The 26,280-nt window shown below is 40.9% G+C and overlaps 2 protein-coding genes across 7 annotated transcripts; one reads left to right on the top strand and one right to left on the bottom strand.

The window, feature by feature from the left end:
* The first annotated feature begins 579 nt into the window (after positions 1 to 579).
* On the top strand, positions 580 to 13,509 carry tnk1 (tyrosine kinase, non-receptor, 1). 6 transcript variants are annotated; one of them, XM_040141479.1, is made up of 15 exons: positions 580 to 686; positions 3,393 to 3,571; positions 5,234 to 5,304; positions 5,418 to 5,603; positions 6,546 to 6,698; positions 6,831 to 7,108; positions 7,219 to 7,345; positions 7,545 to 7,691; positions 7,867 to 7,961; positions 9,220 to 9,453; positions 10,126 to 10,193; positions 11,189 to 11,676; positions 11,779 to 11,874; positions 12,968 to 13,120; positions 13,201 to 13,509. In XM_040141479.1, the coding sequence occupies exons 2-15, from the start codon at positions 3,409 to 3,411 to the stop codon at positions 13,249 to 13,251; spliced, it is 2,310 nt and encodes a 769-aa protein (XP_039997413.1). In that variant the 5' UTR covers positions 580 to 686; positions 3,393 to 3,408; the 3' UTR covers positions 13,252 to 13,509. The 6 variants fall into 6 exon arrangements, with proteins under 6 accessions (XP_039997413.1, XP_039997417.1, XP_039997415.1 ...); XM_040141483.1 differs by having other exon boundaries at positions 10,129 to 10,193; XM_040141481.1 differs by having other exon boundaries at positions 581 to 620.
* Positions 13,510 to 14,959: 1,450 nt separating this feature from the next.
* Positions 14,960 to 26,121, bottom strand: LOC120797483 (phospholipid scramblase 2-like). Its single transcript, XM_040141175.1, has 8 exons — positions 25,946 to 26,121; positions 25,153 to 25,251; positions 21,930 to 22,225; positions 20,605 to 20,647; positions 20,152 to 20,372; positions 18,235 to 18,396; positions 17,276 to 17,437; positions 14,960 to 17,184 (listed from the first exon to the last, which is right to left on the bottom strand). Exons 2-8 carry the CDS (start codon positions 25,163 to 25,165, stop codon positions 17,125 to 17,127), a joined length of 957 nt encoding a protein of 318 aa, XP_039997109.1. The 5' UTR covers positions 25,166 to 25,251; positions 25,946 to 26,121; the 3' UTR covers positions 14,960 to 17,124.
* Between the last annotated feature and the right edge of the window lie 159 nt (positions 26,122 to 26,280).

Consider the following 26,280-nt stretch of genomic DNA (forward strand, 5'->3'; position numbering starts at 1 on the left):
AATTTCTAATGAGCCATTAGCAAAAGTTATTTAGTCACCGGCAACTGTGAATTTTAGTAAATCGGCGGTTCTACACTCCCTTAGGTCTGTCTGTGTATGAATGTAAATAAGCAGTTTATAAATGAATTCAGGTCCAGATGTCCTGCAGCCCCGCTGGAGAGGTGTCCCTAATGAATTGAGGAGCTAAGAAGGACAAGCAAAGGGTCGTGAGGCTGCTGGAAGAGGATTTCCCACAACCTGGAAACCCAAAAGTTGTTCTTATTGATGGCTTATAACTGATCTACAAAGCATTAGCAAATGATGTATTAATCATTCATACATCCATTACTCACAGCATACACACCCTTCATGAATGAAGGGAGGATTTATAAAACTAAAAGTAAAGCCGAAAATTGTTGGAACAATATTTTAGCTAAAACAGTTTTGGCTAGGTGCACATAGTAAAGTGGCAACTGAGTGTAATGTAACTTCAGCGACTTTGATATAATGACTATGTAAAAAAAAAAAAAAAAAAGTACAGCCATGCATTAGTGTTTGTTTAACTTCACCTCATCCAGTTAGACCACACTGTGCAGGTGAATTCATGTTGTCTGGAGGTTTGTGCCGTGTCGAAAGCTCAGGTGAGGAAAGCCAGGCAGGGGTGTGGTCGGTTCAGAGGCTCGAAAGAGGCGGAGAAAAACACACAGGTAGATCTCGAACGCGCCCGTTGTGTCTCACCGGGACATGCGACAGAAGAAATATACCCGCACCTTTACCGCGGGGCAGCCTGGGTCCGAACCAGCGGGCGGCTTCCTTTCCACGAAGTTTCGGGTTTTCGGAGAAGAGTTTTGGTCTGCGGAGGGGGGGGAGCCCTCCGCCGGAGCCGCCGGAGGTGTCGGAGCCGACATGGATCGCTTGTTTCGGGGCGTGTGTGGTTAGGGACTAGCTGTCAGCTACCGGAGGACGGGGTTCTTTTTGGCTAGCGGTAAGCGTCGGCGCTCGTATCAGGCTGGAACCGTGTTTGTGGGGACGCTGCGGTCCGGGGAAAATAGCTAATGTCGGAAAGTTTTATGAAACAATCAGGTTTTTAAAACCTTATTGAGAAAACTAGAAAGTTTCTTTAAAAATATATCGAGCAAAATGGCCGTTAAATCGTAAATAATACCGCTTTACAGAATAACTGAGAATAATATTAATAGCAGAGATCCCAAATGGCCATATTGTATGTCATTATAAGTGGAGGGATATACTGTAACTAAGTACATTTACTCAATTACTGTACTTAATTACAATTGTAAGGTACTTGAGTGTTTATATTTGGTACCAATCTCCTTTTCACTACCTCTCAAAGGAAAATATTGTCCTTTGACTCCACTGCGTTTACTTGACAGTCATAGCTATTAGTTACTTATCTGATTCGGGTTTTATATGCAAAACGTGTGATGAGTTTACCACTACATGAAAATGCTGCTTGCACAATAATCCATCAATGATAGTAATCCAGTAATATAGTATCATTCTTAGAATCTGCTGCACAAATGCTTAAAGATTTAATTCTTCAAGTGAATTGTAGCTCTTAATACTTAAATACATTTAGTTTTTGAATGTAAGCAGCATTTTTACATTATTGTACTGCTACTTTTACTGAAACAAAAGATCTGAATACTTCTTTGACTACTGCTCTTTGCTGTACACACACTGAAAATGCATATTTTTAAGAGGCACTAGCCTTCGCCCCTTTGATAATAGATAAGAGTGTAAGTGTGCTCTAGTACTGTGACTGAAGTTGTGCGTTTCTCTGCAAACGAAGCTTTGTCAGAGCTGCTTTGTCAGTGATAAATTACAAGAGTTTTTCAAGTGTGTCACCGTGGGTTGATCTTGATTTGCTCTTGGGCCCAGCCAAAGGAAACAGGCATCACCGGTGTAAACAAACGCTCCCCAGCAGAAGTGCAGTTGTCCTTGGTAAACAACGCTGCCGGCCAGTTTGAAATTATAGATAATGGCCTGTGTGATAAAAGTCAGGTGAGTTTAACCACCAACTGTTCAGCCACATTAGGCTACTAACTAAATAGCTGGACACTTGGTCACACATGCCATTACACTGAGAGTCTTTTTTTTTTTTTTTTCAGAATCTGAGCAGGTTAAAAATTCATCAGTCTGTACACACAGAGAATGATCGCAGAGCTCCGTCTGTTGACCGACACGCATCTTTGTGTGTTTTCCTTTTTGAATTTGAATGTACCCTGCAGAGAGATTTGCTCACTCAAGTTAGTTTCAAATTGATTGGGAGTTTTCCCCGGAAATTAATGCAAGCCCAGGCTAGTAGCCTCTACCGCATGTCTGGTTGTGCTGTAAGAACGAGTAGGTTAATTGCTGAAGACATTATAGCTCTGCCGGTTGTTTAGTGTAGATGTTAATTTTTCCCAGGGTAGCTGACAGGGGAATGTCGAAGGCCTTCCCTGACTCATACTCGCTAGGCTTGGTGTGCTGATAAGAAGGTGATTTATGGCTCTACAACCCTCCAGTGACATTAGCAGCAGTAGCCAAGGATTATATCCAACACAGGAAGATTTTGCTGCGTTTTAACTTTTCATTTTGTGGCGATAAGGGAGTTACGCAAATTTAATCATCCTTGTTGTTGCACTTATGACCCAGGAAAGGGCAGTTGCCTAATTGTCAGCATTAAAGATATTAAAGGGATGCAAATTGGAAAGCAGGCAGGTCTCTTGAAAGTAAAAATGATGCCCAAACCAGCCTCATCAGAGTTTATTCAAAGTCATTATGCTGTCAAGACACACTATGACTTCAGTATTTACATAAATACTGTGTGAACAGGATCCAGTCCAACTGGTGCCCCTAAACCTCCAACAAGCTAAAGTTTCCACCTCTCCTTTTTTCACGTTGCTGGAAGCTTCCCCGCAGGATCGTCACCTCTGAGGGTCCTTGTAAAACTTTGATGCACTGTAGAAAATGTGACCAGCAGGCAATGTAAAGTAGCTGCCAGGAGAGAAACCGATATAGAGATTCCTACCCATAGGATACCAACAAACAACTTGTTTAAAAGTTGGCACACGGCTAAAAGCGGAACAATCTCTCTCCAGGATCACACATTCAGGGTTTTTTGTTTGGTCTCCATGGTAACCTAACAAGGCCCGTTTGTGAGCAATGTTACAGTTTAACAGGCTCTTTAATGAGATGAGGAAGACTCACATTCAGCACTGTTTAGTAATTGCATCTCTAGGCTTTGTCTTAGATCCCTAGACTCGAAAGCATGGTTGAGTGCTCAACTTCTGCTCTTATTTTGTAATTTTAAGGAAAAATGTTTCTAGATATTTGAGGGGATTTGATGCAAGAAATTAACATTTACAGAAAATAAAAGATCCTTTGCAAACTTTGACCTTTGCCCCATAAAGGCAGGTCGGCCAGGTCATGCTGATGGACAAGGACACTCAGTGGCTGTACCAACTCCTGGCTGAGGTCCAGTTGGAGAAGTTCTACCTGCGCGTCAGAGATGGCCTCAACATCACCCGCATCGAGCACTTCGCCTACGTCAAGGAGGCCGACCTGGAGCAGATAGGAATTAGCAAACCTGGTGAGCCGGATTGTCTCCTTTCATCATCCACGCTGAGTGAAAATCAATAAGTACAGTATCAGTTTTTCTAAAGACAGATAAGATTTCCCCTTTGATATAATAATGGATGTTTGGTTCATCTCAAGACAGAGAAGGGTTTAACTTCGTTTTGGTACAAAAGTATTGTCTTCTTTCTAAAAACAGGAGTGTGTTGGTCTTTTAATTTAACTCCATGGGCATAAACTAATGTTTGATCATCACAGTGTCCTTACTTGGTTTTTCCAAACCTTTCTGCTACATCTCATGCCCTTCGTCAGTAGATGGAGTTTGCAGAGTGTAGCAGCTAAATTGTTCATTTTAAGGGACTCTTTACAAATATACAGTACCAATTTTTTATACACATTACTCATAGCTGTCTGTCAAAGTTAGATAAATTGACTTTGTTTAGGTACTCAAATCATCAAAGTGATGTCATTTTGAGGATACACAGTGAATATTTAAAGCTTAGATAAAAAAGAGAAATAACTTTTCCATTTTTCTACCATGTTTCCTGTTGTGTTGCTATTTCTTCTACAAAAAAAGCTTTTTTCAGCTTCAATGTTTCTAGGGTTGCAACTTAAGAATCATGTTCATAATAAATTAATCTGCTGATTATTTTTCTTTTTGGATGAATCATTTTTATTTTATGTGACATCAGAAAACTGCTGCCCTTCACAGTTTCCTAGAGCCCAAGGTGTCTGTAATGTTAAGACAGCAAATGTTCACTTTTGAGAAGCTTAAAAAAGAGAATATTTGGATTTTTTACTTAAAAAATAACTTAATTAATCCATCAACTGCGTCAACACCACAGAGAAGAACAAGCAATAGATATATGCATGGAAACACTCATCACTCAGGTGGTGGTGATCTGCATGATTAGGAGTGAATCTAGTGGATGAAATGACTCAAATTACATTTTTGGGAACTATCAGCATTTTGCAGATCTTTCCTCTGACTTTTGCCTTTAATCTGTTTTTTATCCAGCACCTGTAGTAATATTTTTGGATGTGCACACTTTACACTTTACATATCAAAATCCTACCCTTTTCCTGAAGAAGATTTAAGCCTTTAAGCTTTGTCAAACCAAACACCCAGGAGAGTATGTACAATTTTCAACAAATCAAATGTGATAATGTCTTTTGGGGCGACTCACCGCCACCACACAAAACCTTTGTCTTTAAGCCAACATGCACGAGCAGCAGTAACGAGTGCGCACTGTGTTTCTGAGTGTGTTAGTTTGCATGGTCATCAGTGGCAGCTGCGTCCACTACCAAACCTTCAATAAAGGGATTACATTTCTGTCAATCAAATGATTGATTAACCATTTAATCATTTCAGCACGTATATGAAGTTACTCCTGCTAAAACATCCTGTTTGATGCAGAAACACCACAAACCGTAAAAGAAAATATAATTTACCAGAACTTTTTAATACAATTTAATTTAATTTGAAATGATGACAGAAATGATTCACTGGAGTAATTTTCAAATTAAATTGATGGTTAATACATTTTGAAGTTTATGATACTGTTGTTTATAAAACAATACACTTTTTTATAGATTTAAAGGCTGTCATAAAACTGGGATTTTGCAATCAGACAGATATGTCATGTTGAGAATAATTACATACATTTTTTTCTTCCAGCACAACGAAGACTATGGGATGCACTGAAACACTACAAGGCAACTTCACGACCACGGCCATGGATGTCCAAGGTCTGAAACATCTAGCTACATCAACATTGTTGTAGACTTCATGCGTATTGTATGTGAACTACGTGTAATCAGGCATCGCCGTCAGCCTTTTATCAATTTATTGATGCACGCAGGTGTTTAGCGGGCGTGGTCCAGATGGAGGGGAGCAGTGGAGCGGCCAGGCTCAGGGCCAGGAGGGGGGCAGCCGGGCTCTTCCTTGTCTGATCCAGGACAGCGAGCTGATTCTGGGCGAGAGGCTGGGCTCCGGGTCCTTTGGGGTGGTGAAGAGGGGAGAGTGGTACACGCCCACTGGCAGAGTGGTAAGCGACAGTTATATAAGATCAGCAGTACTTTTTTTAGAATTTCTTTTTAAAAAATTATGGAACTTTTTTCTGATAGATGCTGGATATCATGCACTATTTAACAGGTACAGTTAAACAGTATAACATCCCCCAAAACATTCAGCATGCACTATAAAATAGATTTTACATTCCATGTTTGATTTCTGTGTGCAAACACATTTGGGTACAAATCAAATACATTTATCTAGGGACATAGTGATAGCTGCTTTTGTTTTACTTTACTGTTTTCAGCCACAGCAGGCAGCTATTTTTAGCTAAAAAGCTCTGATAAACCTAGTGTACCCTACCTACCCAGCACCAAACATAATGGAGCCGGCTACTTCCCTCAGGAGTTGGTGGAGACTGAAAACAGAGCTAAGGGACAGTAAATATTGGATTTACATTCCTCAGGTGGCCAGAAACACGACTCCAAACTAATGCTTATGTTGCTCTGTCTGTTGAATCTATAAATAGGCAGCTGTTTGATCACAACTTCACTATGTCAACTTTTTGAGGTGCTAATATGTCGTTGTGGTGTTTACAGCTTGTTATAGCTGCTGTCGAGTGGCCAGCAAAAATCAGTTGTTGAAGGTTTAAAATCATACGCAAGTTTATATTGCAAGTTTCCTCCATTAACTTATTATTATGTGGCCAAGTCACAACTGGTGTAGACTCGTCAGAGGGGTTTATTATGAGTAAGGGTCAGTATTTTCAGGACATTTTTGAGCCTTTTTTTTTTTTTTTGAGAGAGATGACAGGAAATGAGGGAAGAAGAGATGCAACACAGGTTCTGGCCAGATTCAAACCGAGGAAGTTGCAGTTCATGATTGGCAATCAAAGCCCCTAGACATTAACAGCCAGGGAAGGTGTATGGGCCTGATTGAGACTGAGCCTCTAGATTTGTCTCTTTACTCTTCTCAGCTGCCTGTAGCAGTGAAATCACTGAGGAGCAGTTTGTCAAGGCATACAGACTCACTGACGGACTTTCTCCAAGAAGTAACCATCATGCAGTCACTGGATCACCCCAACATCATACGACTCTATGGTGTGGTGCTCACACAGCCCCTCAAGATGGTAAGATATTTTGTTGTCTCTTTTTGATGTTTGGAGATGATGAGCAGGGATTAATCAGGGATAATGAATCGATTACAACTAAGTTGTGTTGCGGAGCTGGAATACAGACGGACCTATTTTACCTTCCGTTAGGTGACCGAGCTAGCTCCCTTGGGCTCACTATACGACACCCTGCGCTCACGTCAGTATGAGTACCCTCTGGTCCGCCTCTGGCTTTTCGCTACCCAAATCGCGGCGGGTATGGAGTACCTGGAGACCAGGAGATTCATCCACAGGGACCTGGCTGCGAGAAATGTGCTGCTGTCTTCGAGGGAGATGGCTAAGATCGGGGACTTTGGCCTGATGAGAGGCCTGAGCCAAGAGACCGATCACTACGTCATGTCGGCACACAGACGCATCCCGTTCGCATGGTGAGGTCCCTTGGAAAAACCGGGACGTTCACAGTTGGAGGACGAAATGATACTTACTATTCTCAGCAATTACACCTTCCTTCTGGTCTGTTTACATGCTTTTCTTCCAGGTGTGCTCCAGAGAGTCTTCGTGTCGGCTCCTTCTCCCATTCCTCAGATGTTTGGATGTTTGGTGTCACCCTGTGGGAAATGTTCACGTACTGCGAGGAGCCCTGGTTCGGTCTGTCAGGCCGACAGGTACAGGCTTGCTACATCTGAACGTTCACGCTATGCTTTGTATCCATGTATCCATCCGAAGTTTTTACTGTCAGTGTATTTGTATTCATGTCTGGAATGTGTGTGCCCCCACCCTTACGCCGTTTGTTTGTTTTGGGTTTTTAATCCGCTTTGTGACTCAGTGTTTTAGTATTCCTGACATTAGCCCTCTTTGGTATAGATTTTGTGGCGTGTGGAACGGGAGGGCGAGCGCCTGGAGAAACCCCAGGATTGTCCTCAAGGGCTGTACGCCGTCATGAGGAAGTGCTGGGCCTGCAACGCTGCTGACAGACCCAGCTTCGCCCAGCTCACCACTATGGTGACAGAGGTCTGAACATATGAAAAAGTTTTTATTGTCTCTGGTGATGTAATGAGGGTATTTAGTAAGTATTAGTTAAACCTTATCAGCAGACAGTCTCTGTTACTTAAAATGCTGCAGAAATCTATGGTTTTTCAGTATGTATTTGTGTTATTTTTGCTCACTTCTCATTTTTCCTCCACAGGCTAAACCAATGGAGGTGCAAGCAACTAGGGACTTTTCTGAACCCAGAAAACTCGCGCTGGTGGCCAACGACCTTGTAACGGTCATAGAGCATGGGTGGGTGAGGGGAAAGAGGGTGGGGTGAAAGGAGTAAAGGAAAAACTTTGACAGACACAATGGACTTTTGTTCAAATGAAACGGGGGTTTAAATCGGCCCGCTCACAAAAGTGCATTCCAACCATGGAGTCCTTGGTTGTTTTTGCCTTGTTTGTTTGACCAAGTCTGGCACCTATGAAACTGCCTTCACAGTGCTTTTTTTTTTTTAACATAACAGATCTGTGATTTATTTTGTCACAGTTTGCAGTTTTTGTTTTTTTTTATTGCCCATGATCTATTTGTAATATAGTCAGAAAATGTAGATTTGCGTCAATCAGCAAAAAACACTTGAACACGTGTAAATAAAAATCAGCAGTCAATATATACTGTTTTCCCTGCTAATTTGCCTCTACAGGCCATTCAAAAGGATTTCAGTCTTGCATTGAAATCCCTGAATGAAACAGCTCTATTCTAAAAAGGAAATGCTTGTAAAATTTACAAAATAAACCAGTGTACCAAACATCATATTATTTAACTTAAGTCTGTTGGTATTGATGCATGTTAATCACATAATTAGAAACCAAAGAAAAAGTAAAGTACACACACTGAAAATCCTTGTGTGGTACAGACTCATCCCTGACATGAACATTTCCATCCCAGCCATTTATATTTTGTGTTTTATTATTTAAAAAAATATAATATATTTTGGTTTTTTGAATGGTAGTTCATTGTTAACCTTTTGGAGCAGTATGTTTAACATGCCCTTCTAAGCTTAAAGCTTTCTGCTAGCTTTCTGCTGCATCTTCTAGTCCTCTTCAGCAGATGGAGCTGGTTCATGTGTTATTTAGGCTTTACGTTATTTACCTTACTCTACCCTTTACAGACAGTTAAACAGTAAAGATTAGAGAAATCTGCCTGGTGACACTATTAACTACTCACCTGTATGTTGTCAGTACCCAGACAGTTTCTGTAACTTAAAGCGGTGCTGTGTAACTTTTAAAAGAAGAAGTAATGAATCCTCCCCCCTTAAAATGAACAATTTAATTCACAAGCAATGAAATGCACCATCGCTCAATTCATGCCCCTCGGGGGTTTTGCTGCTACAGTCTTCCTTGGTCTGGTATGACCAGTAGGTTATGGTGGCTATCGTTGCTAACGTTAGCATACTTTAGATAGATATTGCTGAGCGTCTGTTCAGCAGAAGTTTAAAATAGGTTCACTTTAAACAGTGAAATCTCATTTGGGTTTCCAACCACAAGTTCTGCCTGTCTCTCTGCAGCCCGGAGGTGAGTGAGTGGAGAGGCCAGAATCAGAGGACACTGACAGTCGGCTCGTTTCCTGCGAGCCTCACTGTACTGTCAAGCCCTCCTGGTACTGCTGCTCCCACCACTTCCAGCAACCCCGCTTCCAATCCTGCCCAAATCTCGGCCCCGGTGAAGGGCAGCCTGCAACACACTGGGCATGGAGACATCAAACCCGAACGCTGCTGGGGAACACCAGAGAGCCTGGACGAGTCAGTGATACCCCTCATCCTAATGACTATTTTATTTAGATGCTTTGGTTTATTTGGTATACTTGCATCTTCTATAATAGCCTTTCCCTGTATGACAGTTAAATGTTAGTTCAAATTGATAAATATGAAAAGCTCTTGCTTGTTGTTTACCAATTCTGTTTCACAGCGCTCAGAATTGGCTGTACGGACTGAGCTTAATTTGAAGTGATAAAGCAGTCAGGCTGTGTCTCACAATGGCTCATTTTTATTTACATAAAAACAAGCAGCGACTTATAATACCTGCTGGCTCCAGCTAAAAATACACCGTCAAGCAAAAGAAACAAGCCCAGAGGTGCAATGTTGACTTTTAGTAGCTGTTTTTAACAACGATGTAGTGTTTAAGGGTGGGTGTCTGATTTATTGCCTTGTAGCTTTGCAGCCTGTGCTGCTTTTTTCCGAATTTGCCGTCCATACAGACAACAATACAATCAACTCCCACTTATTTTTACTCTGCCTATATCATGTAGAAAATCATATAAACCCCCATCTGAGGACTCTTGAGTCACTGAGCTTTATTGCAGAATGCTAACCAGAGTGGAGCACTGAACTTTCACCTGCTGTCAGCTTGTATAGTGTGTGTGAGTCGAGGCTGTCAAACCAATGTGTTTACTCTCCTGACCTGTGCAGCAGCAGCAGCAGCAGCAGCTGGAGGCCAGGCCCTGCCAGGGAGAAGGAGGGATCCAATCTGCAGAGAATGGCAGGTAGGAACTAAAAATACAACCAGCTGCTGAATATAGTGAGTAGAGCTGGAGGACAAATCGTATGTCAGTATGATTTCAACATGATGACATAAACAGATATCGTCTGGGTTTTGAATATTATAATATTGTAGTATACATATCTTACATGTTGTCCTTTGCTGGTCTAAAGGCAGTAATACAGTGAGATTTGTGAACGTCTTTGACCGTTACAGAATCAAATAAAACAAAAAAAATGGACATTGAAGGCTGCTATCTGCTTGTCTAGCACATCCTCACTACCTACTACTCACTTTATTTATTATTCAATTAGTTTCATAATTTGGGTCTGCATTACCTCTTCCTGTGATCCACCCATGAATTTTTCCTCCTGAATCCCCGTCTTCTATGGAAACACCAGTAGACATAACCAAATTATTTCCCATTAAAATCATTTCAAGGCTGTGAGTCAAAAATAGTTTGATTGTGCAGTTTTAGTAAAAAGCTCCTCGGCCTGGGGAAAAATGATAAACTACTTGGCCTTCCTATTGTTCATGCTCCCTGCTGGTTGTTACACTGCCCTCACTTCTCCCGACTTCATTGTGCAGTCCTGAGTGTCGTTATGCCTGGTGTCAGATCCTTACAATGTGTTGAGACATCAGTGCCTTTAAAATATTTTAACTATAGCTACGTAAGATATTTGTACATTTATTTATTAATGTATTCATGAATTCTGTAGTAAAATGTTTTAAAGTCTTGCTGTTTGTTATACTGTCATGTAATCACGTTTGGCCAGTCTGCCCCCTAGTGGCTTTTTTAGGCTATCAACAATTAGTGCCTTCATACACTCCCAACCAGAATCATTTACTTACCACCTCTATGCAATACTGCAAAAATGTGCTGGCTGTGTCTATAAAGATGTGCTTACATTTCTTCTTTATCTTTTTTTCCTCGTTCTCTTCACTTGACAGACTGGTGTAATATTTAACTGTACTGTTACTTTACTTTTTTTTCTTCAGGTATGACTCAGAGCCTGGAGTCAGTCATGAGCGGAAACCGGCCTCGAGCTCACACAGTAGGGGCGGTCCGATTGGATCAGCAGGGGAGAATCATGCCCCCCGTAATGGCAGCCCGTAGCGTGGTGATGCAGCAGGACCCCCGCCGGTTCAGCGAGGCCAGCATCAACCCCCCTCCTCGACCGCCGCTCCCCAACCTGAGACGCTTGAACATAAAGTCTCAGAGGAGGCCCACACTCAGTCCCGCCCCGGGCACCTCCTGGCCCACACAGGTGGTCCCAACCCCTCCGGCGCAGCCACAACTTCCACCTCAACCCCAGCACCAGCCGCAGCAGGGCGTCGGAGGCTCCAACCTGGCTAAGATGTCCCACATGGCACGCTCGACCCCGCAGCTGGATGACTACGCAGACAGCAGAGAGAGAGACCGGGAGAGGGAACGAATCAGAGACCGAGAGAAATCGCCTCATGTGCAGAACAGTCTCATCACACAGGTAAGAGATGAGTTTTCTTACTGTTTTAGATGTGTTTTCTTTCTGCATGAAACCTTGCTCAGAGGAAATAAAATGCATGTTTTGTTGCTCTGCTCTGGTCAGGTCATGGAGGCAGTACACGGAGTGACCACCGAAGAGGTTCATACTGCACTTCAGCGTAACGACTGGAACCCGGTGCGAGCCGAGCAACAGCTCAAGGTCAGACCCTGAAATAGCAGTCAACACTATGAGGGAAAAAAAACCCCCGTCATATCTACCTGTATCTGCCGCTAGAAGCAATTGATAAATTACATTGCAAAGCATGGCAGTTTATTCGTGTAGTAACTTTCAAGGACAAGGAAATTGAAAGTGATTTACATAAGACATTTACATAAGGGCTTATGATGACACTTCCGCATATAGTCCACTGTGCCTGGAGGCATGGAATTTGTGCCCTGAGGTGTACTGATGTGGTTTTAATTTAAAGGCATTTTTTCTTGTGCATCTTATGCAATATGTGGTTTTGCAACTAAAAGAAATAATCATTGAAGTATGTTGCACTACAGGCCCACACCCAATCAGTGATGTTACAACTAGGGATGTTCCTAATGACTAATTTCCCTTTCAATTAAACGGGAATTTAGATTTAGACTCTTGGACTGCTATGGTCAAGTGGTTATATGCCAGTTTATTCTGAGACAGCCTACATACGACCATTCCATCCATCCATCCATCCATCCACTTTCTTTCATTTTCCAGATCGAAATACTGCCAAACCGCGCTGGTTTTACGAGATTTCATCCGTTCCACTTTCCACCTCACTTGTCTGCAACATCCGGGCACTAGCGTGGGGAGAGAGGGGCTGCCGTCTGCCAGGGCTAGATCCCCAGCTACCGGCGGGCGGCTTCATAACATCTTAGATGCAACAGCTAACTGGCATTGTACATTAATAAATTATTGATAATTATTTTAACCAATTAGTATATTTGGCGACAACTACCGAGGGCAGCAACGTTTAATTGTTTAGTCGACTAATCACGCACATCCCTAGTCACAGCAGGTGCTTTCCAGGTGTTCTGCATTTGAATGCTGATGCAAAACACCTGTTTTGAGACGGGCCCGGAGGTGAAATGTGCCTGAAAGTTTCAACCCTCACAAAGCAAATAACCAGCAGCTTTCTGACCTCACGTTTTGTTTGTTCTTTGTTTCTTATCCGTACATATTGTTTCCTACAGGCAAAAAACCCAAGTGCATATACACAGTACATTCACGGCTGCTTATGAGCCTTATCCTCTGGTTTCTGTCCCATCAGTTGGAGCAGCTGTACTCACTGAGCCTCTGCTCCAGAGAGGACTGTCTGAGGATCCTCTCCAGATACCAGTGGAACCTACAAGTGGCCAGCCGCTACCTGATCCGGTGGTCTCGGGACGACAGGCCCAGCCCAGGAGAGAGGGAGCGTCCTCCAGTAAGCGCAGAGAGACGAATGTGAAGTGATTTTCTGGCGGATCTTACCTTTATTAACGCATGGATGGTTGACTTTTTCAGCAACATTCTGCTTCACAGAGACAAACTCTGACATCTGGAACCCCCCAGTAAAACAGGAGTGGAAGGTCACTCCAGTGGAGATTAAATTAGAAAAATGAAGATGAATGAATGTAAAAAGCAAAATGCACAATGACTTAATTTTTCTGACTAGTCTCTGTATTTGTTTAAATTGTTTTTATATTTTCAATGAGACGTTAATACTGCACATTATGTTATTCACAAATAGTTTTTGTATCTTAATGAATTTGTATATATTGTGTTAGAAATTATTGTTTTGTTGAATAAAACTGATGATCTGGTCTAATCTGATTTTAGACATCAAAGTGTCGACGGGTCTTGGGGAGAACTACTGAATACGTGAAAAAAGTCCTATAAAACCCTTTGTGGCTCCAGAGGGAGCTGCGTGAAAGCTGATAAACTGCCTCAAGTGATGTCACTTTGGTCAGCGTCGGTTGCGGCTGAAGACTGCAAGTTTGCAAATGACAAAAAGTCTGGAGCTGTGGAGTTAGAAAGAAGTGATTTCCCCAGACCTCTGTAGCCTGCTCCTCATCTGTGCTTGAGGCTAGCGCTAGGCTACATTAGCTGCTACTAGCATAACCCATCCGAGTCTGTGACCAAACTGTTGGTGGTGGGGTTGCATTGCGGGGGATGTAGGCAGCAGGTTTTGACAAGGAAGCAGAATGTGGGGACAGTATATCTGGTTCTGCTGCATCGATTTTTATGCTCCTTTTTTTTTAACTGTCTATTGACTCAGACAATGTGGCAGGCGTGCAGTACTGACTCGGTGGAGTAGTTCTTTGACATAAACCATTTCTGTATATTAAATACATGTATTTTATACAAAGTCATACACGTGTTTGTATGGTCAATGTTTTCATGTAGGTGAATTAAATCAATCTCATATGTTTCCATTGTAATAATAACTAAAACCATCTTTTTAGTATTCAAAGGCCTCACAATGATGAGTTGTCTATTACTATGTAACACACTTTTTAATAGGAGCTTTTATTGTATTAGGGAGCTGGTTGAAAGATTTAGTGTCTTAAAGGGTATTACATTACTAAATTCAAAGCATTATATTGCCCTGAATGTAGGATGAAAGCTTTGTGGATCTTAAATGTAGTTTCTATTTTAAGAGAGATGTCATGGACTCGTGTGCTGCTGAGACATCAACCGGTCACTGGTACCTTGGATATACGGTATTGGGTGTTGGGTTGGTCATTTTCATGTGTCTCTAACGCAACATTTTTGTCTTTTGTACCTTTTCAAGACGCTTAGGATTACATACTATGAGAGAACCAATGAAATGAGTTGTTTCCCAGGAGTATGGAGCCAAGTGCAGTGATGGACATGTGCAGACATGTTCTTAAATACTATGCTTTTATTTCTCACTTGCTTCCAGGAGGTGGAGCAGTAGCACATTCAGTATCTGAGCAGAAAAGGAAGGGTTTGTCTCCTATTGTTGCGGCTGAAGTAGGGCATGGATGTGATCTTTCTGTTAATATAAATGCGAGCAGAGAAGTCTGTAAGGAAGCTGATAGTGACGCCAATAAAATGCATATTGTATTGAGAAGGTTACCCAGTAACTGAAGCGCAGCAGAGTTTTTAGTGAAACTGGTCATTGGCTGACTGTGTGCCAGAAAAATCGGAGATTGGATTTATCTCTGAAGCAACATAATTTTTTTTCCATGTAAAACCAGATGTGGGCCTTCCCCAGAATTTCCTGGACAGTCACTTCAACAATGGCTTAATATGGCATTTGTTTTATTTCTGAATCACAGGGTGTTTTTTGTTTCTGTAAAAAAAAATAAAAAATAAAAAATATTTAACAATCACAAGACACAAGAGTTACAGGAAAATGGTACAAAAGAGTTTTGAGAGAAACACAGGAAACATGTGTATTGCTAATTCTGGCTGCAGATATAACTGGTGCAAAAAAGCAAGATTTGCAGATTAACATGAGTCAATGAACAAAAAACTGCATTAAATGTATTGTACGTCCTTTAGCATATTTGATATATATATATATGTGTGTGTGTGTGTGTGTGTGTGTGTGTGTGTGTGTGTGTGTGTGTGTGTGTGAATATATATAAATATACATACATACACAAACACACACACGCAATGACACACAAGTGGATTTGAGAGTAATAGTGACAATCAAGTGTCATAATAGATACACAATGTTATTTACATGAGACTGATAAAAATGAGGAGGATTATTAAATTCAGAACAAGCAACATTTGCAAACTTTAACCTGCCATTTTACAATAAGTCTAGAGCACAAAAGCACAGCAAATGAGCTGAAAACATACCAAATATCACAGGTTTACATTCAGGTCGCTTACTGCAAAAAAACTACTTCACACACTACACACTCGTGTGGTTTTCCCACGTCATATTAATATTCACTAACCTCAATAACTGCTTTCTATTTACTTCCTATTTCTCTTTTACTCAAAATTTCTTTCCATTTAACCTTTACCCACATTGTCTCTTGCCTATATGTTTAACCTGGCTCCAGTTCAACACAGTGGTATCTAGAGAAATTGGACAGGGAGGTTCGGCTTTGGCGTCAGTCTCCATGGCCACAACTAAAACACAGGAGAGGTGTGAGAGCATTTACACTGCACATGCACTAGGCTTGAAGCCACATAGGGCTTTGAGGAAGAGAAAGGGCACTTTGGTAAATACTGTCAGCATGTATCAACTTTTATGTTCACAACTTTCACTACAAGATATTAAACATCCTCCCATTCCTCTCAATGTCACAACCATCCCTTCACTATATAAGCTAAATAACAACAGCCTGTTTACTGTGGCTAATGCTCAGGTTTTTCTATATTCTATATTTTATATTTTTTTTTATTATTCTATTTTTTTTTTTGTTAATTTATAACAAGAATAAAAGTCAGCCATGCTGATGGCTCTATGAGGCTGCACTTGGGCACAGTATTGCTTTGAGCTAAATGCTAATATTAGCATGCTAACATGCTGGTGTTTAGTAGGTGCAATATTTACAGTGTTCACCATCTTAGTTTAGCTTGTTCACACACTTACATTTGCTGGTTATCACTTAACATAAAGTACAACTGAGGCTGAATGGAATGTCATCAGTTTTTCAGGTATTTGGTCATAAACCCAAGTACTAGGCAAATTAAACTTTTGACCTGAAGATGGTGCTAGATGAAAAGTGAAGGGATGACTAAAGTAAGTAGGATTTGTCCACTGGGGATGTTGAAAGTCTGTGCGAAATTTCATTACGATCCATCCAATAGTTGTTAAAATATTTCAGTCTAGACCAAAGTTGTGGCCTGACAGATCGGCAAAGACATTGGCTAGCCACTAGCATGGCTAAAAACCAAGGCAATGAATATAGCTTCTACATCCACAAAAGTATTGCACTTATACTTAATCTAAGGTAGTCTCTTCAATAAGGATGAGTACAAGTGTAATAATATCCGATAAACCTAAAACATAAATGTCAAGGCAAAAGTAGCATAAAGCAAATTGAAATATGTATGTTGTTATCCACTCTTATTTTATTGCTGTAGGCACTGAAAAAGATATTGAGGAGTTGGTTGATTTTCTTTGGCAGGAATTAAGTCTCAGTTCTGGCTACTCACCTAAAATAAATCAATTGTCTACAGACTTTATTGATTGTAAGTAATAATGGCAACGTGGCAGCCAGTGTCAGTCACTGAAATTGGAAAAAAATCCTTGGCCGGCATCCAAAATCAAGAGTTCATTAGCTCATTTGGGTCCAAATGTGTGTATAAAAGGATCCTGGGGCTGGCACCGTAATAGCTGGAGTCCAGTGAGTGAAGAATTTAAGAAAAAAAACAAAGAAATTGGACAGAGTACACATAACTAAGAAAGTCTTTGCTCCCATGCTGTTGTTTTCAGCTCCATTTTTTTCTCTGTTATGAAAACACGGTGCTGCGCTGGTTGGCCTCCCCAACCTTCTCGAAGAACATGAAATCCTGCAAAGTGAGGACAGACAAGGAAATGATCATCATTCAGCAAGATTCCACAAATTAAAATCAGTGTGGTTCAATAAGATTGTGGACTTACAATGAGGAAGCAGGCTCCCATGAGCACAGCTTTCATCTTCACATCCATGTCCAGTGGGAACTGGATGCCAAAGTTGTCCGTGTCAGTGAAGACCTCTTTCAGAAGACCGCTCCACTGCTTGCTGATGCGACCGATGGGCTGGTTAGTATCTTTCCCCTTCAGCTGCAGAGCAAAAAGAACGACAGTGTTCATCACAAGTAGCTAATATACTGTCATAACACTAGTTCTTTCTGTGAAAAGTTGGAAACCGTCGACCCCCAGAGCGGGATGTTTCCAAAAAATATTTTAACATTTTGGTAAACATGCTTTCTTGGTGAGAGTTAGATGAGCAGATTGATACCTCTCCCATTCCTTCTAGGATGAATATGAAGCTACAGCCAGCAGGCAGTTAGCTTGCCATGCTCTGTCCAAAGGTTACAAAATCTGCCTACCAGCACCTCTAAAGCTCAGTATTTTACATTATATCGTATTTATTTTATCAAGTGGATTCAGTGACTCCATGGAGTTTGCCAGACAACCAGCGGAGACTCAGTCAGAGCTCACAGCCAAGAAATAATCCTGCACATAAACTCTTGTAAAACCACAAGTTGTCATTTTAAATTTTTTTTTTTTCCAGATTGAACAAGAAAGATATAACGTATTGAATATTGAGCTTTACAGGTGCCGGTAGGTGGATTTCGAATGGACAGATATGAGAGCGGCATCGAGCTTCTCACCTGACTCTATAAAAAAGGAAATAAGTGTATTTTCCCAAAATGTCAAATGATTCCCTCAAGCAAATTAAGATGTTATAGACCACTAATATGTCTAATATGTTATTGCTGCCAGTCATGGCCAAAAAGCTCAGTTTTAGTTTAGATAATCTGAATGGATTTGTAACAGGACACTCAAGGCTGAACCACATGAAAGTTACCAAACAAGCTGAGTTTCACCAACAAACAACAATTCTCTCGGCGCACCTCAAAGTTGACGTCCCCACAGCAGTTGCAGGCAAAGCAGGGCCCTTCCAGTTTCAGCACGGTCTCCCTGTTTGCTCCCTGGATGGAAAACCGCGGCATGAAAGGGTGCCAGTCCTGTTTGATGTAGCCTATGGTGGTGCCGGGCGGTGCCTGGACCTCCATCTGTGGGTCACGGACGGAGTGAGACACACATACTAACATGACACAGAATTAGACAGGGATTCCACAGAGCTTTAAAAATGTGCCTGCCTCGTTGACACTGACAGCTATAAATAAAAAAATCACGGGGCTACACAGCAGGTCACACGAGACAGCAGGAATGATAAGTGAGACTCTGACTGCTCCATTGTAGCACCACATTACAAAGGTAACACATCTCACATGGCTCCTGTCTGGTCAGTAAACAGAGCACTGCAGTGTGCGAGAGGACAGGAGCTTGGTGTCAGGCCAATGGGAACGCGCTGTAGCAGTCGATGCCAATGATGTGATTAAATGGAGACGGATTGAGAAGGGTTCTCAGAGGTTGGGGGATGGCAGAGGATTATGGGGAGTCTAGGAGATAGTTTGGACAAATGGCCATTCATAGTCCTATCAAATCCCTGCCTGAGCAGACTGGTGGACAAAGACATTGATATGCCACTCAGCAACTCAACAGAAAGAGAAAAGACAGAGGCCTCCAAATATGAGCCACTGAGAGCTGTGAGACTTAAGGGCTTTTACCTAATAGGACCTAATAAATTTCTCCTTTCTCAATGAAAGTGGGATAATCAGTGAAATTAGCTAAAAAAAAAAAAAAAGCTCCACTTTTGTTAAAGGGCTAGTTTAAAAATCATGTTTTCTCACTTTCTTTTACTGATATCTAGACATAAGAATGTTTTAGATTTATTTGCCAAGGTCTTGAGATCTGTCTCATCAACGACAACAGAAACAATATTCCTGTTACTGTGGTTAAATCATTTAAATATCAACAGGGACTAGCTGCTCATTAGAGAGCAGTTCTAGCTAAAACTGACTATCCCGACTGACAAGGACATTGATTCTGGAAAGACACGTGGCTACTCAATTTTTTCAAATGGAAATTTTAAGTGCTGTGAGCACCACAGACAAACTTTTTCGCAGCAGAAATCTTAGACAGATATTTCAAGACCTGGGGAAAAAAAACAAAAAACTGATAAAACTGAATCTTTAAAAGATCAGGCTTTGTAATTGTCAGCAAATCCCACGCAAAAGACCGAAACCAACAATGTGTTAGTCTCACTAGCTTCCAACTTCCCTACCCTGTGTGTGGGAATCAATCCCAAGCCACTTCTTTGCTGATGAAGTTTTTCAAAACAGGTCAAGAATATATATTTTTAAAAATAGTGGGCGATGTATTTTTTTGCTCGAAACAGTAAACAGGCAGTATTTGTTAGTAGAATCAGTTAATTATTGGTTTCGCTGTTTTCATGACGGTAAAAAAAATGTAGAATATCATGAAACTTAGTCTTTTACTTGTTTTTATTCAATTTTTTGTCATTAACTCTTTTATTATTGCTGCGTCATAAGATTTTAATTTAATTTATTTCTTTGTGGTGCCTTTACTAGCAAAGCTAGACTGTGAATCAACCGCCTTAACAAAACGAATGGTCAAATCTCTTGAATCACAAACTCCTCAGGCAATCAATATGTTTAAATATTAACAACATTAATAATGGTAGACATTATTTGGGCACACGTAGGGCAAATACTGTAACACAGATATCAGAGTGTTAATCCATAAATGGAGTGAGTACTCAGGGTAATTAGGTACTGAATGATCGGTTGAACTCTTAGTATTGGTCCTTGGTGTGGTAAATCAATACAAAATAAGGCTACTAATGACATTTATTGACTAATTTACAACCACACACACACACAGACACACACACACACACGCACCTCTTGCAAGCAGCAGGGACACCAGCAGGAGACGCAGCGGAAAGGCCGTATGAGGCGGATAACCTCTCTGTCCATGTTGTCCTTGATCTTCATGTCGAAGCTGCGCAGTGAGCCACAGCAGTTCCTGGTGCAGCAGTCGTTCTTCTCTTTGGCCTTGTAGATCTTTTGGCCCAGACTGTTCTTTATCTCATACTGGTTGTTGGTCTCAAACCCGATGAATGCTGGACGGGGTTGGAGAGGGAGGGGAAAAAGGAAAAAGGGTAAAAATTGTGAATAACAAAGTTCTGATATGTAAAGACGTTCAAGGACAGACATCAATTCATCATTATGATTTCTATTGAGAGGTTTAAAGCCTGTGGGTCTATCAAAACCTGACAAACCACTGCTGTTTATTTACTGTTTACAAAGTGGGAAAAGTAAATGTTACTGGATGAACATTTGACACGCCCTTACCTTCTAGGAGTTCCACTTTTTGGTGAATCAGGATCTGGTCAATCTAAAACCACACAAGAGAAAAGCAATGTAGGAAAGGCAAACTGAAAAATGACATGATTTTGAGACAGATATAACACGAAAGTCAAGAAGGAATCAACTGTTTACCACTGCAAAATGTATCCATCCTCAAGTTTGAAAGTTGTATGCTTCTTAAAACATATAAAAGCTGCAAACACTAAGGGCTGTTTCCCTTGCTTGCAATGCAAAGTAACTTACCTCATGAATTTTCATAAAGCCATTGATTAACCCAACACTAGTTGCTGTGCAAAGTCTACAAGAGTCACTTCCGAGGTTTCAGAGTCTTTCTACCTCTAGACTCTACTATATTTACAAACGATTTCCCCTTTTTTGTCTGTGTACATGAAGAGTTATTTGATAGGAGAGCCCTGAAAGCAAGAAAAAGACTGTGTTTAAACACTGTTTGTCTTACGCTGATCCTTTCATACTGGCACAAAGAAAACCTATTGAGTTGCGGTTTTTATAAAAAAATTTTAAAAGAAAACAACTTTGGATGTGATCTTTAAAAGTTCAAAAGGCTGAGAGGACTGACGTCACACCACATTGTTTTAACAGAAAAAAGAGAACTGAAAAGTGGATACTCTAAGGTTACTTCTCTCTTCAATTCTTTATTGAATAACAGTTCACCACAGGATAATTGGACCCAGATCCTAATGCAAAGTACACAGTTTTACTCTGTAATGGATTTGACTTTATCAATATTGAAGTAGAATAAACCAAATAAACAAGAGGTAAATCAGTCAATCAGCAAAAGAAAATGTAGTTATTTGAATCTTCTGAATTATTTGAATGATGGGTAAAATCACAGTGTGTTGTTTTATTTCACTTAAAACGTTAATGTGAAATAAAATCAAAGAGGATCTTTAAAGTGTGAAACAGCAATTCATGGATTTCACTGTTTCCTCTAGACTGGTACACACCTGCTTACTATAGCTTTTTAGGGTGCTACACAGTAAATCCTTAAGTGATCGCAAGTGAAGCTTAATCTCTACTAAGTTGCCTCCTTGACTCCTTACTGACAAGGAATCATTCTCATTAAGTTAAAAGGTTCAGAACCAGGGGTGGGGAACAAATTCCTGAAATGAAGGAGTGGCGCATGGATAATTTAGCTTACAATAAGGACACTTCTCAGACAAAAATCTTAGAACAGGTGGAACAGCATTTGAAATCACCTGACTTCACAACATCTCACTCACCTTAGGAATTTCAAGACTCAAATTTATAATTTTGCAAATCTGTATGACCTCTTTTGCTGATGTTTTTACCTGTGTGAGGTACTCAAGCCCTGGCGGGACCCCAACAGGGGCCGCAGCTGGAACCCCGACTGGGGCCGGGGAGATTGCTCCTGGAGGGACACCATACTCCGGCCCCGGAGCTGGGCCTACTGGTCCTGGCTGATACATGACTGGAGGTTGGCCTGGATTGTAGCCCATGTTGAAGCCAGCTGGAGGAGCTGGACTCGGGTCTCCATAACCCCCCGGAGGAACTGGATAAGGGGCTACAGGTTGGCCGCCTTTCTGAGGCATGGGGTAGGGTCCCTGGTTGTGAGAGGCTGGGTAACCTGGAAAAAAGGACAGTGATATTAGTTCGCACATCAACCTCAACAGATAAATTCATTCAACTTTCATCTGACGGTGTGAATAATTTGATAAAAGTCTTCATACAGACTGTTGATTATACTAGCTACTGTAATATGTAATCAAGCACATAGGGTTTTTTCACAGTACAACACCTGATGACGTTCAAATTACAAGCAACAGATGTTCATTTTAACCTTGAAACACAGATAGCACATAACATAAAAACATAATTTAAATAAAAACTAAAATAGGTTTTTTTTTTAAAAAAAAAGCATGCATATGAATTGATGTTTAAAACATTAAAACATTATATATACATTTAGAAAACACATGAAAAACATACATAATTTTAAAAAATAAAACCACTTCCTGTTCTTAAAATCTTAACCCAGTAATGGTGAGTAGATATCTCAACCAAGTGTGGGTTTCAAGCTGTTACCTTCGTATTAGATAAAAATAAAATAATGCCAAAACACGCATACGGGTCCTCGCTGCAAAACAGCAACGAAGAAATCATGATCTGTGTGTGTCTGGCTGATAGCAGCTGCTCTGTGCTCAGAGGCCGTGTGTGTGTGTGTGTGTGTGTGTGTGTGTTTACTGTGGATCATTTAGCTTTTTCCCTGCTGGGATGGCAGAGCCAATAAGCTACTTATTAGCTGAGCCAAGGTGCAGACTGAAAGTACTTACAGGAGAGCAAGTAAAGCTAATACTGGAAATACTGGACTAGAGAAAAGACTAGTCTGGACTGGAAAAAAAAGCTTAAACGGCAAGCTAAACGAAGTGGCTGTGACAGAGAAGTGCATCAGGATGTCTGTCTTTAATGAAGTCGAATGCCGACTGTCACGTGCTCACCCACTAACAGATATGTTCAATGTAGAGTCACCGCAGAACTCTCTTAAAGAGGGTGGTTTGGACGTTTCCATGAGTTTTCTCTCGTTCTCCTAGCCAGGGGTGTTCATCAGCCTTCAGCCTGCTCATTTCAGATGGTTCGACCCAAACAATGGGCAGAATTTGTCAGCTTCTCTGAAGGGGTACCAACTATGGCTTAGATACAGCCTGTTTCCTGGGTATTCTTTGGATCACGAAGGGATGTCTCGAAAGCTTATAAGAGGGGTCAGTGTGCTTACCTGCGTTTAATTTTAGTTTGGCGCCCTGCAAAGAAAACAACTGCAATGTATTTGTTTGTTTCCCCGAAACAAGTTCAGTAACAAGCAGAACCGAATTTTATCATTTTTCTAAGGGACTGCCAAAACTGTTCTTGTATTTCTAATTTGTCTTGAAAAACACAAACACATTGCATGTTTTAATTGCTGTTTGCCAGTTTTTTTGGCTATTGAGTGAAGTTTGCAAAGACATAATATTTTGCAAATGATCTTGTACTGGGACATTTCTCATATTTTTTTATCCTGTTCTGTAATTAGTGTATTACAGAAACAGTTGGTTGATTTGGTAGATAAAGAAAAAGTTACAATAAAATTTGCTAATCGGATAATAGTTAATCAAAACAAGGACCACCAGATTCATCAAATAATTAAAATAATCCTTACTTGCCACCCTTCTTTCACTACAGCTTATCTCCATAACATTAACTCCACTACTAATTTCACTGGTTCCCAGTACAACAGAAAATCCACTTTAAAATTCTGCCTATAGTCTTTAAAGCACATGTTGGGTTGGCTCCTGAGTATGTTTCACACATGCAGTCCTGTCAGACCCTCTTGGGGTGGTTTTCCTACTGATTCAGATCTACTGAGTTTTTGTTACTTGGTCCTTTTCTGATGACCTGAGATCTCTCAAAACTGTTTCCAAATTCAAAAATCGCACTGAAACTGTGCTCTCAGGCTTTTGACTGATTTCTGTATGTGTGTGCCTGCATGTCTGTGGTTTCTGCATGTGGGGTGGATATGGGCAGTTTTCTGTGGGTAGCTGTTTTACAATATTGCTCTTTAATAGGTCACTTGGTACAGATTGTATTTATTTGTAAAGCTCATTGAGTTTATTTGCATTGATACGTGCAATATAAATAAAATGTCCTCGCCTTGCCTTTAACAGAATCATAGTGTCATTAATCCTAATGTCAATAGTGTTGATTTAGGACAGACTTGTGTGCCATGCACTGGTGTCAAATTTGACTCACAGCTGACAAAACTGGTCCAACAACAGCCCTAAGCACATCAGCACAGATTTGAGGTCATTGGACTAATTCATAGTTACCTTCATCCGCAGGTAAGGTCGTGAGCGTGCTGGCACGCAGTTTCAGGGCTGAATTAATGTAATAAAGTCTCGGGGATTACAGTTAGCCATGCCACTCCTGCCTTTCTAACAAGAGCCTGAAGTCAAAAAGAGGATGTGAGTAATGCACTGTGTGAAAGCATGTTTTTGCTCCACCTCTTTCCACATTCCTTTCTCTAACTTGCAAGGAAACTAAACAAAAAAAAAAAAAGAAAAGAAAGAAACCAGCGTGTTTGCAGGAAGTCCACCTCTTGTGCAAAGACTGGCGGGCCCATAAAACGACACCTTTCACCAGTTAAACCGCTTCTTTTCCATCCAGAGGGAGAAGTATGCTAGATCAAAATCAGAAAAGTTTTCGAGCAAGCATTCGGAGAATTTCTTTGTGATTTCACCACCTTGGGGAGGATAAAATTTCTCAAGGCAACTGGAGGAATCTGGGGGTAGGACAAGGCATTCATTCATTATGCAGTGACGTTCAGTGGACGTTTTGTGACAGGAAAGTCAAGACAGGAAAGTAAGAAGGTTTTAGGCCCGAGATAAAGCCATTATATTACACTTTTATTAAAACTCTTAATTTTTCTCATTTTCTGTGTTAAAGTCAAATTAAGCATGGTGATACAAAATTATCTATTTTTTTTACCAGGGGTCTAAGCTGCTGCTGTTGTGAGGCACTTACCAGGAACGGACATGGCAAGGAGCTGGCTGAAATGTTTTTCGGCACAGAGTAAAAAGAAGGATCCTACTTCCCGTCTACTCCCAGGGTCTCTATGGGAAACTGGGGGAATGAAAGGGAAAGGGAGGGGTTTGTGATAGAGAACCAGAATGGAAGAAGGGCAGGGGTTGTTGCACAGAAAAGGAAAGTGACAATATTAGCCAACCAAAAGAAAAAACGTCCAAGACCAACAGATGTTACTTCATTTAGTCACACAATCATGTTAAGTGCCTTCTATTATCCTATGGTTTAATGAGTACATGTTTACAACCGAGTCCATGTCCTTAACCAATAAATATTACGGTGCACAGTGGAAACCAAAGGGCAGCAAATGGCCGTTTTTTTCTCGAAGCTGCAAGTTTGAGAGATAAGATGCATGAAAATAAAAGTGGGTGCGACATGTTTGTGGAGCCGCTGGGGGGGTAATTTATTTTTCCACTGGATCCCACTCAGTCATATACTGTGCTGCTCTACATGGTTTTATTTTTGCTTTCATTATCAGTAAAAAAAAAAATAAAAATAGGAAGATGACGCTGAGCTTCAGGTTTAGAAGAGATAAATATATATTAAAAAAAACTCAATCGTGAGGTCATCAGCAGTTCATTTCAAAATTTAAAACATATCCTACCCCTCCCACTCTCTGTGGCTCATAAACATTCACTGTTGTCAGGTAGAAGCCTGATAAAACCACGAACACACCGATCCTTGCTTGAGTAACAGAAAAGAAAACACGGGAAACCAAACATCAAAATCTCACCTGCTGGTGTCTCGTCCCCACTTAGAAAACTTGCAGGGAAAAAAAAACAAACAAAAACAAAAAACAGCGAAACGAAACTGATTTAAATAAAAACCAGAACGATTCACGGAGCCAGAAGAACGCTTTCGGTCGTCTTCTTCCTAACCTGTTTCTCGTTTCTCGCTGTTGCTGTCACTCCTCCCTCCCATCATTTTTTTTTTTTTTTAAGATATATATATTCTCCTCCCCTTTCAGGCCCGACCTGTTAGGTCCTCCGTATACGTCCGTAAAGCCTTATCCGAAACGAACATGAGCATTATTATTATTTTCTGAGAGGAAACGGGGACGCAGTTTTT

This window comes from Xiphias gladius, chromosome 12 (genome assembly GCF_016859285.1).
Source record: "Xiphias gladius isolate SHS-SW01 ecotype Sanya breed wild chromosome 12, ASM1685928v1, whole genome shotgun sequence".
Taxonomy (NCBI): domain Eukaryota; kingdom Metazoa; phylum Chordata; class Actinopteri; order Istiophoriformes; family Xiphiidae; genus Xiphias; species Xiphias gladius.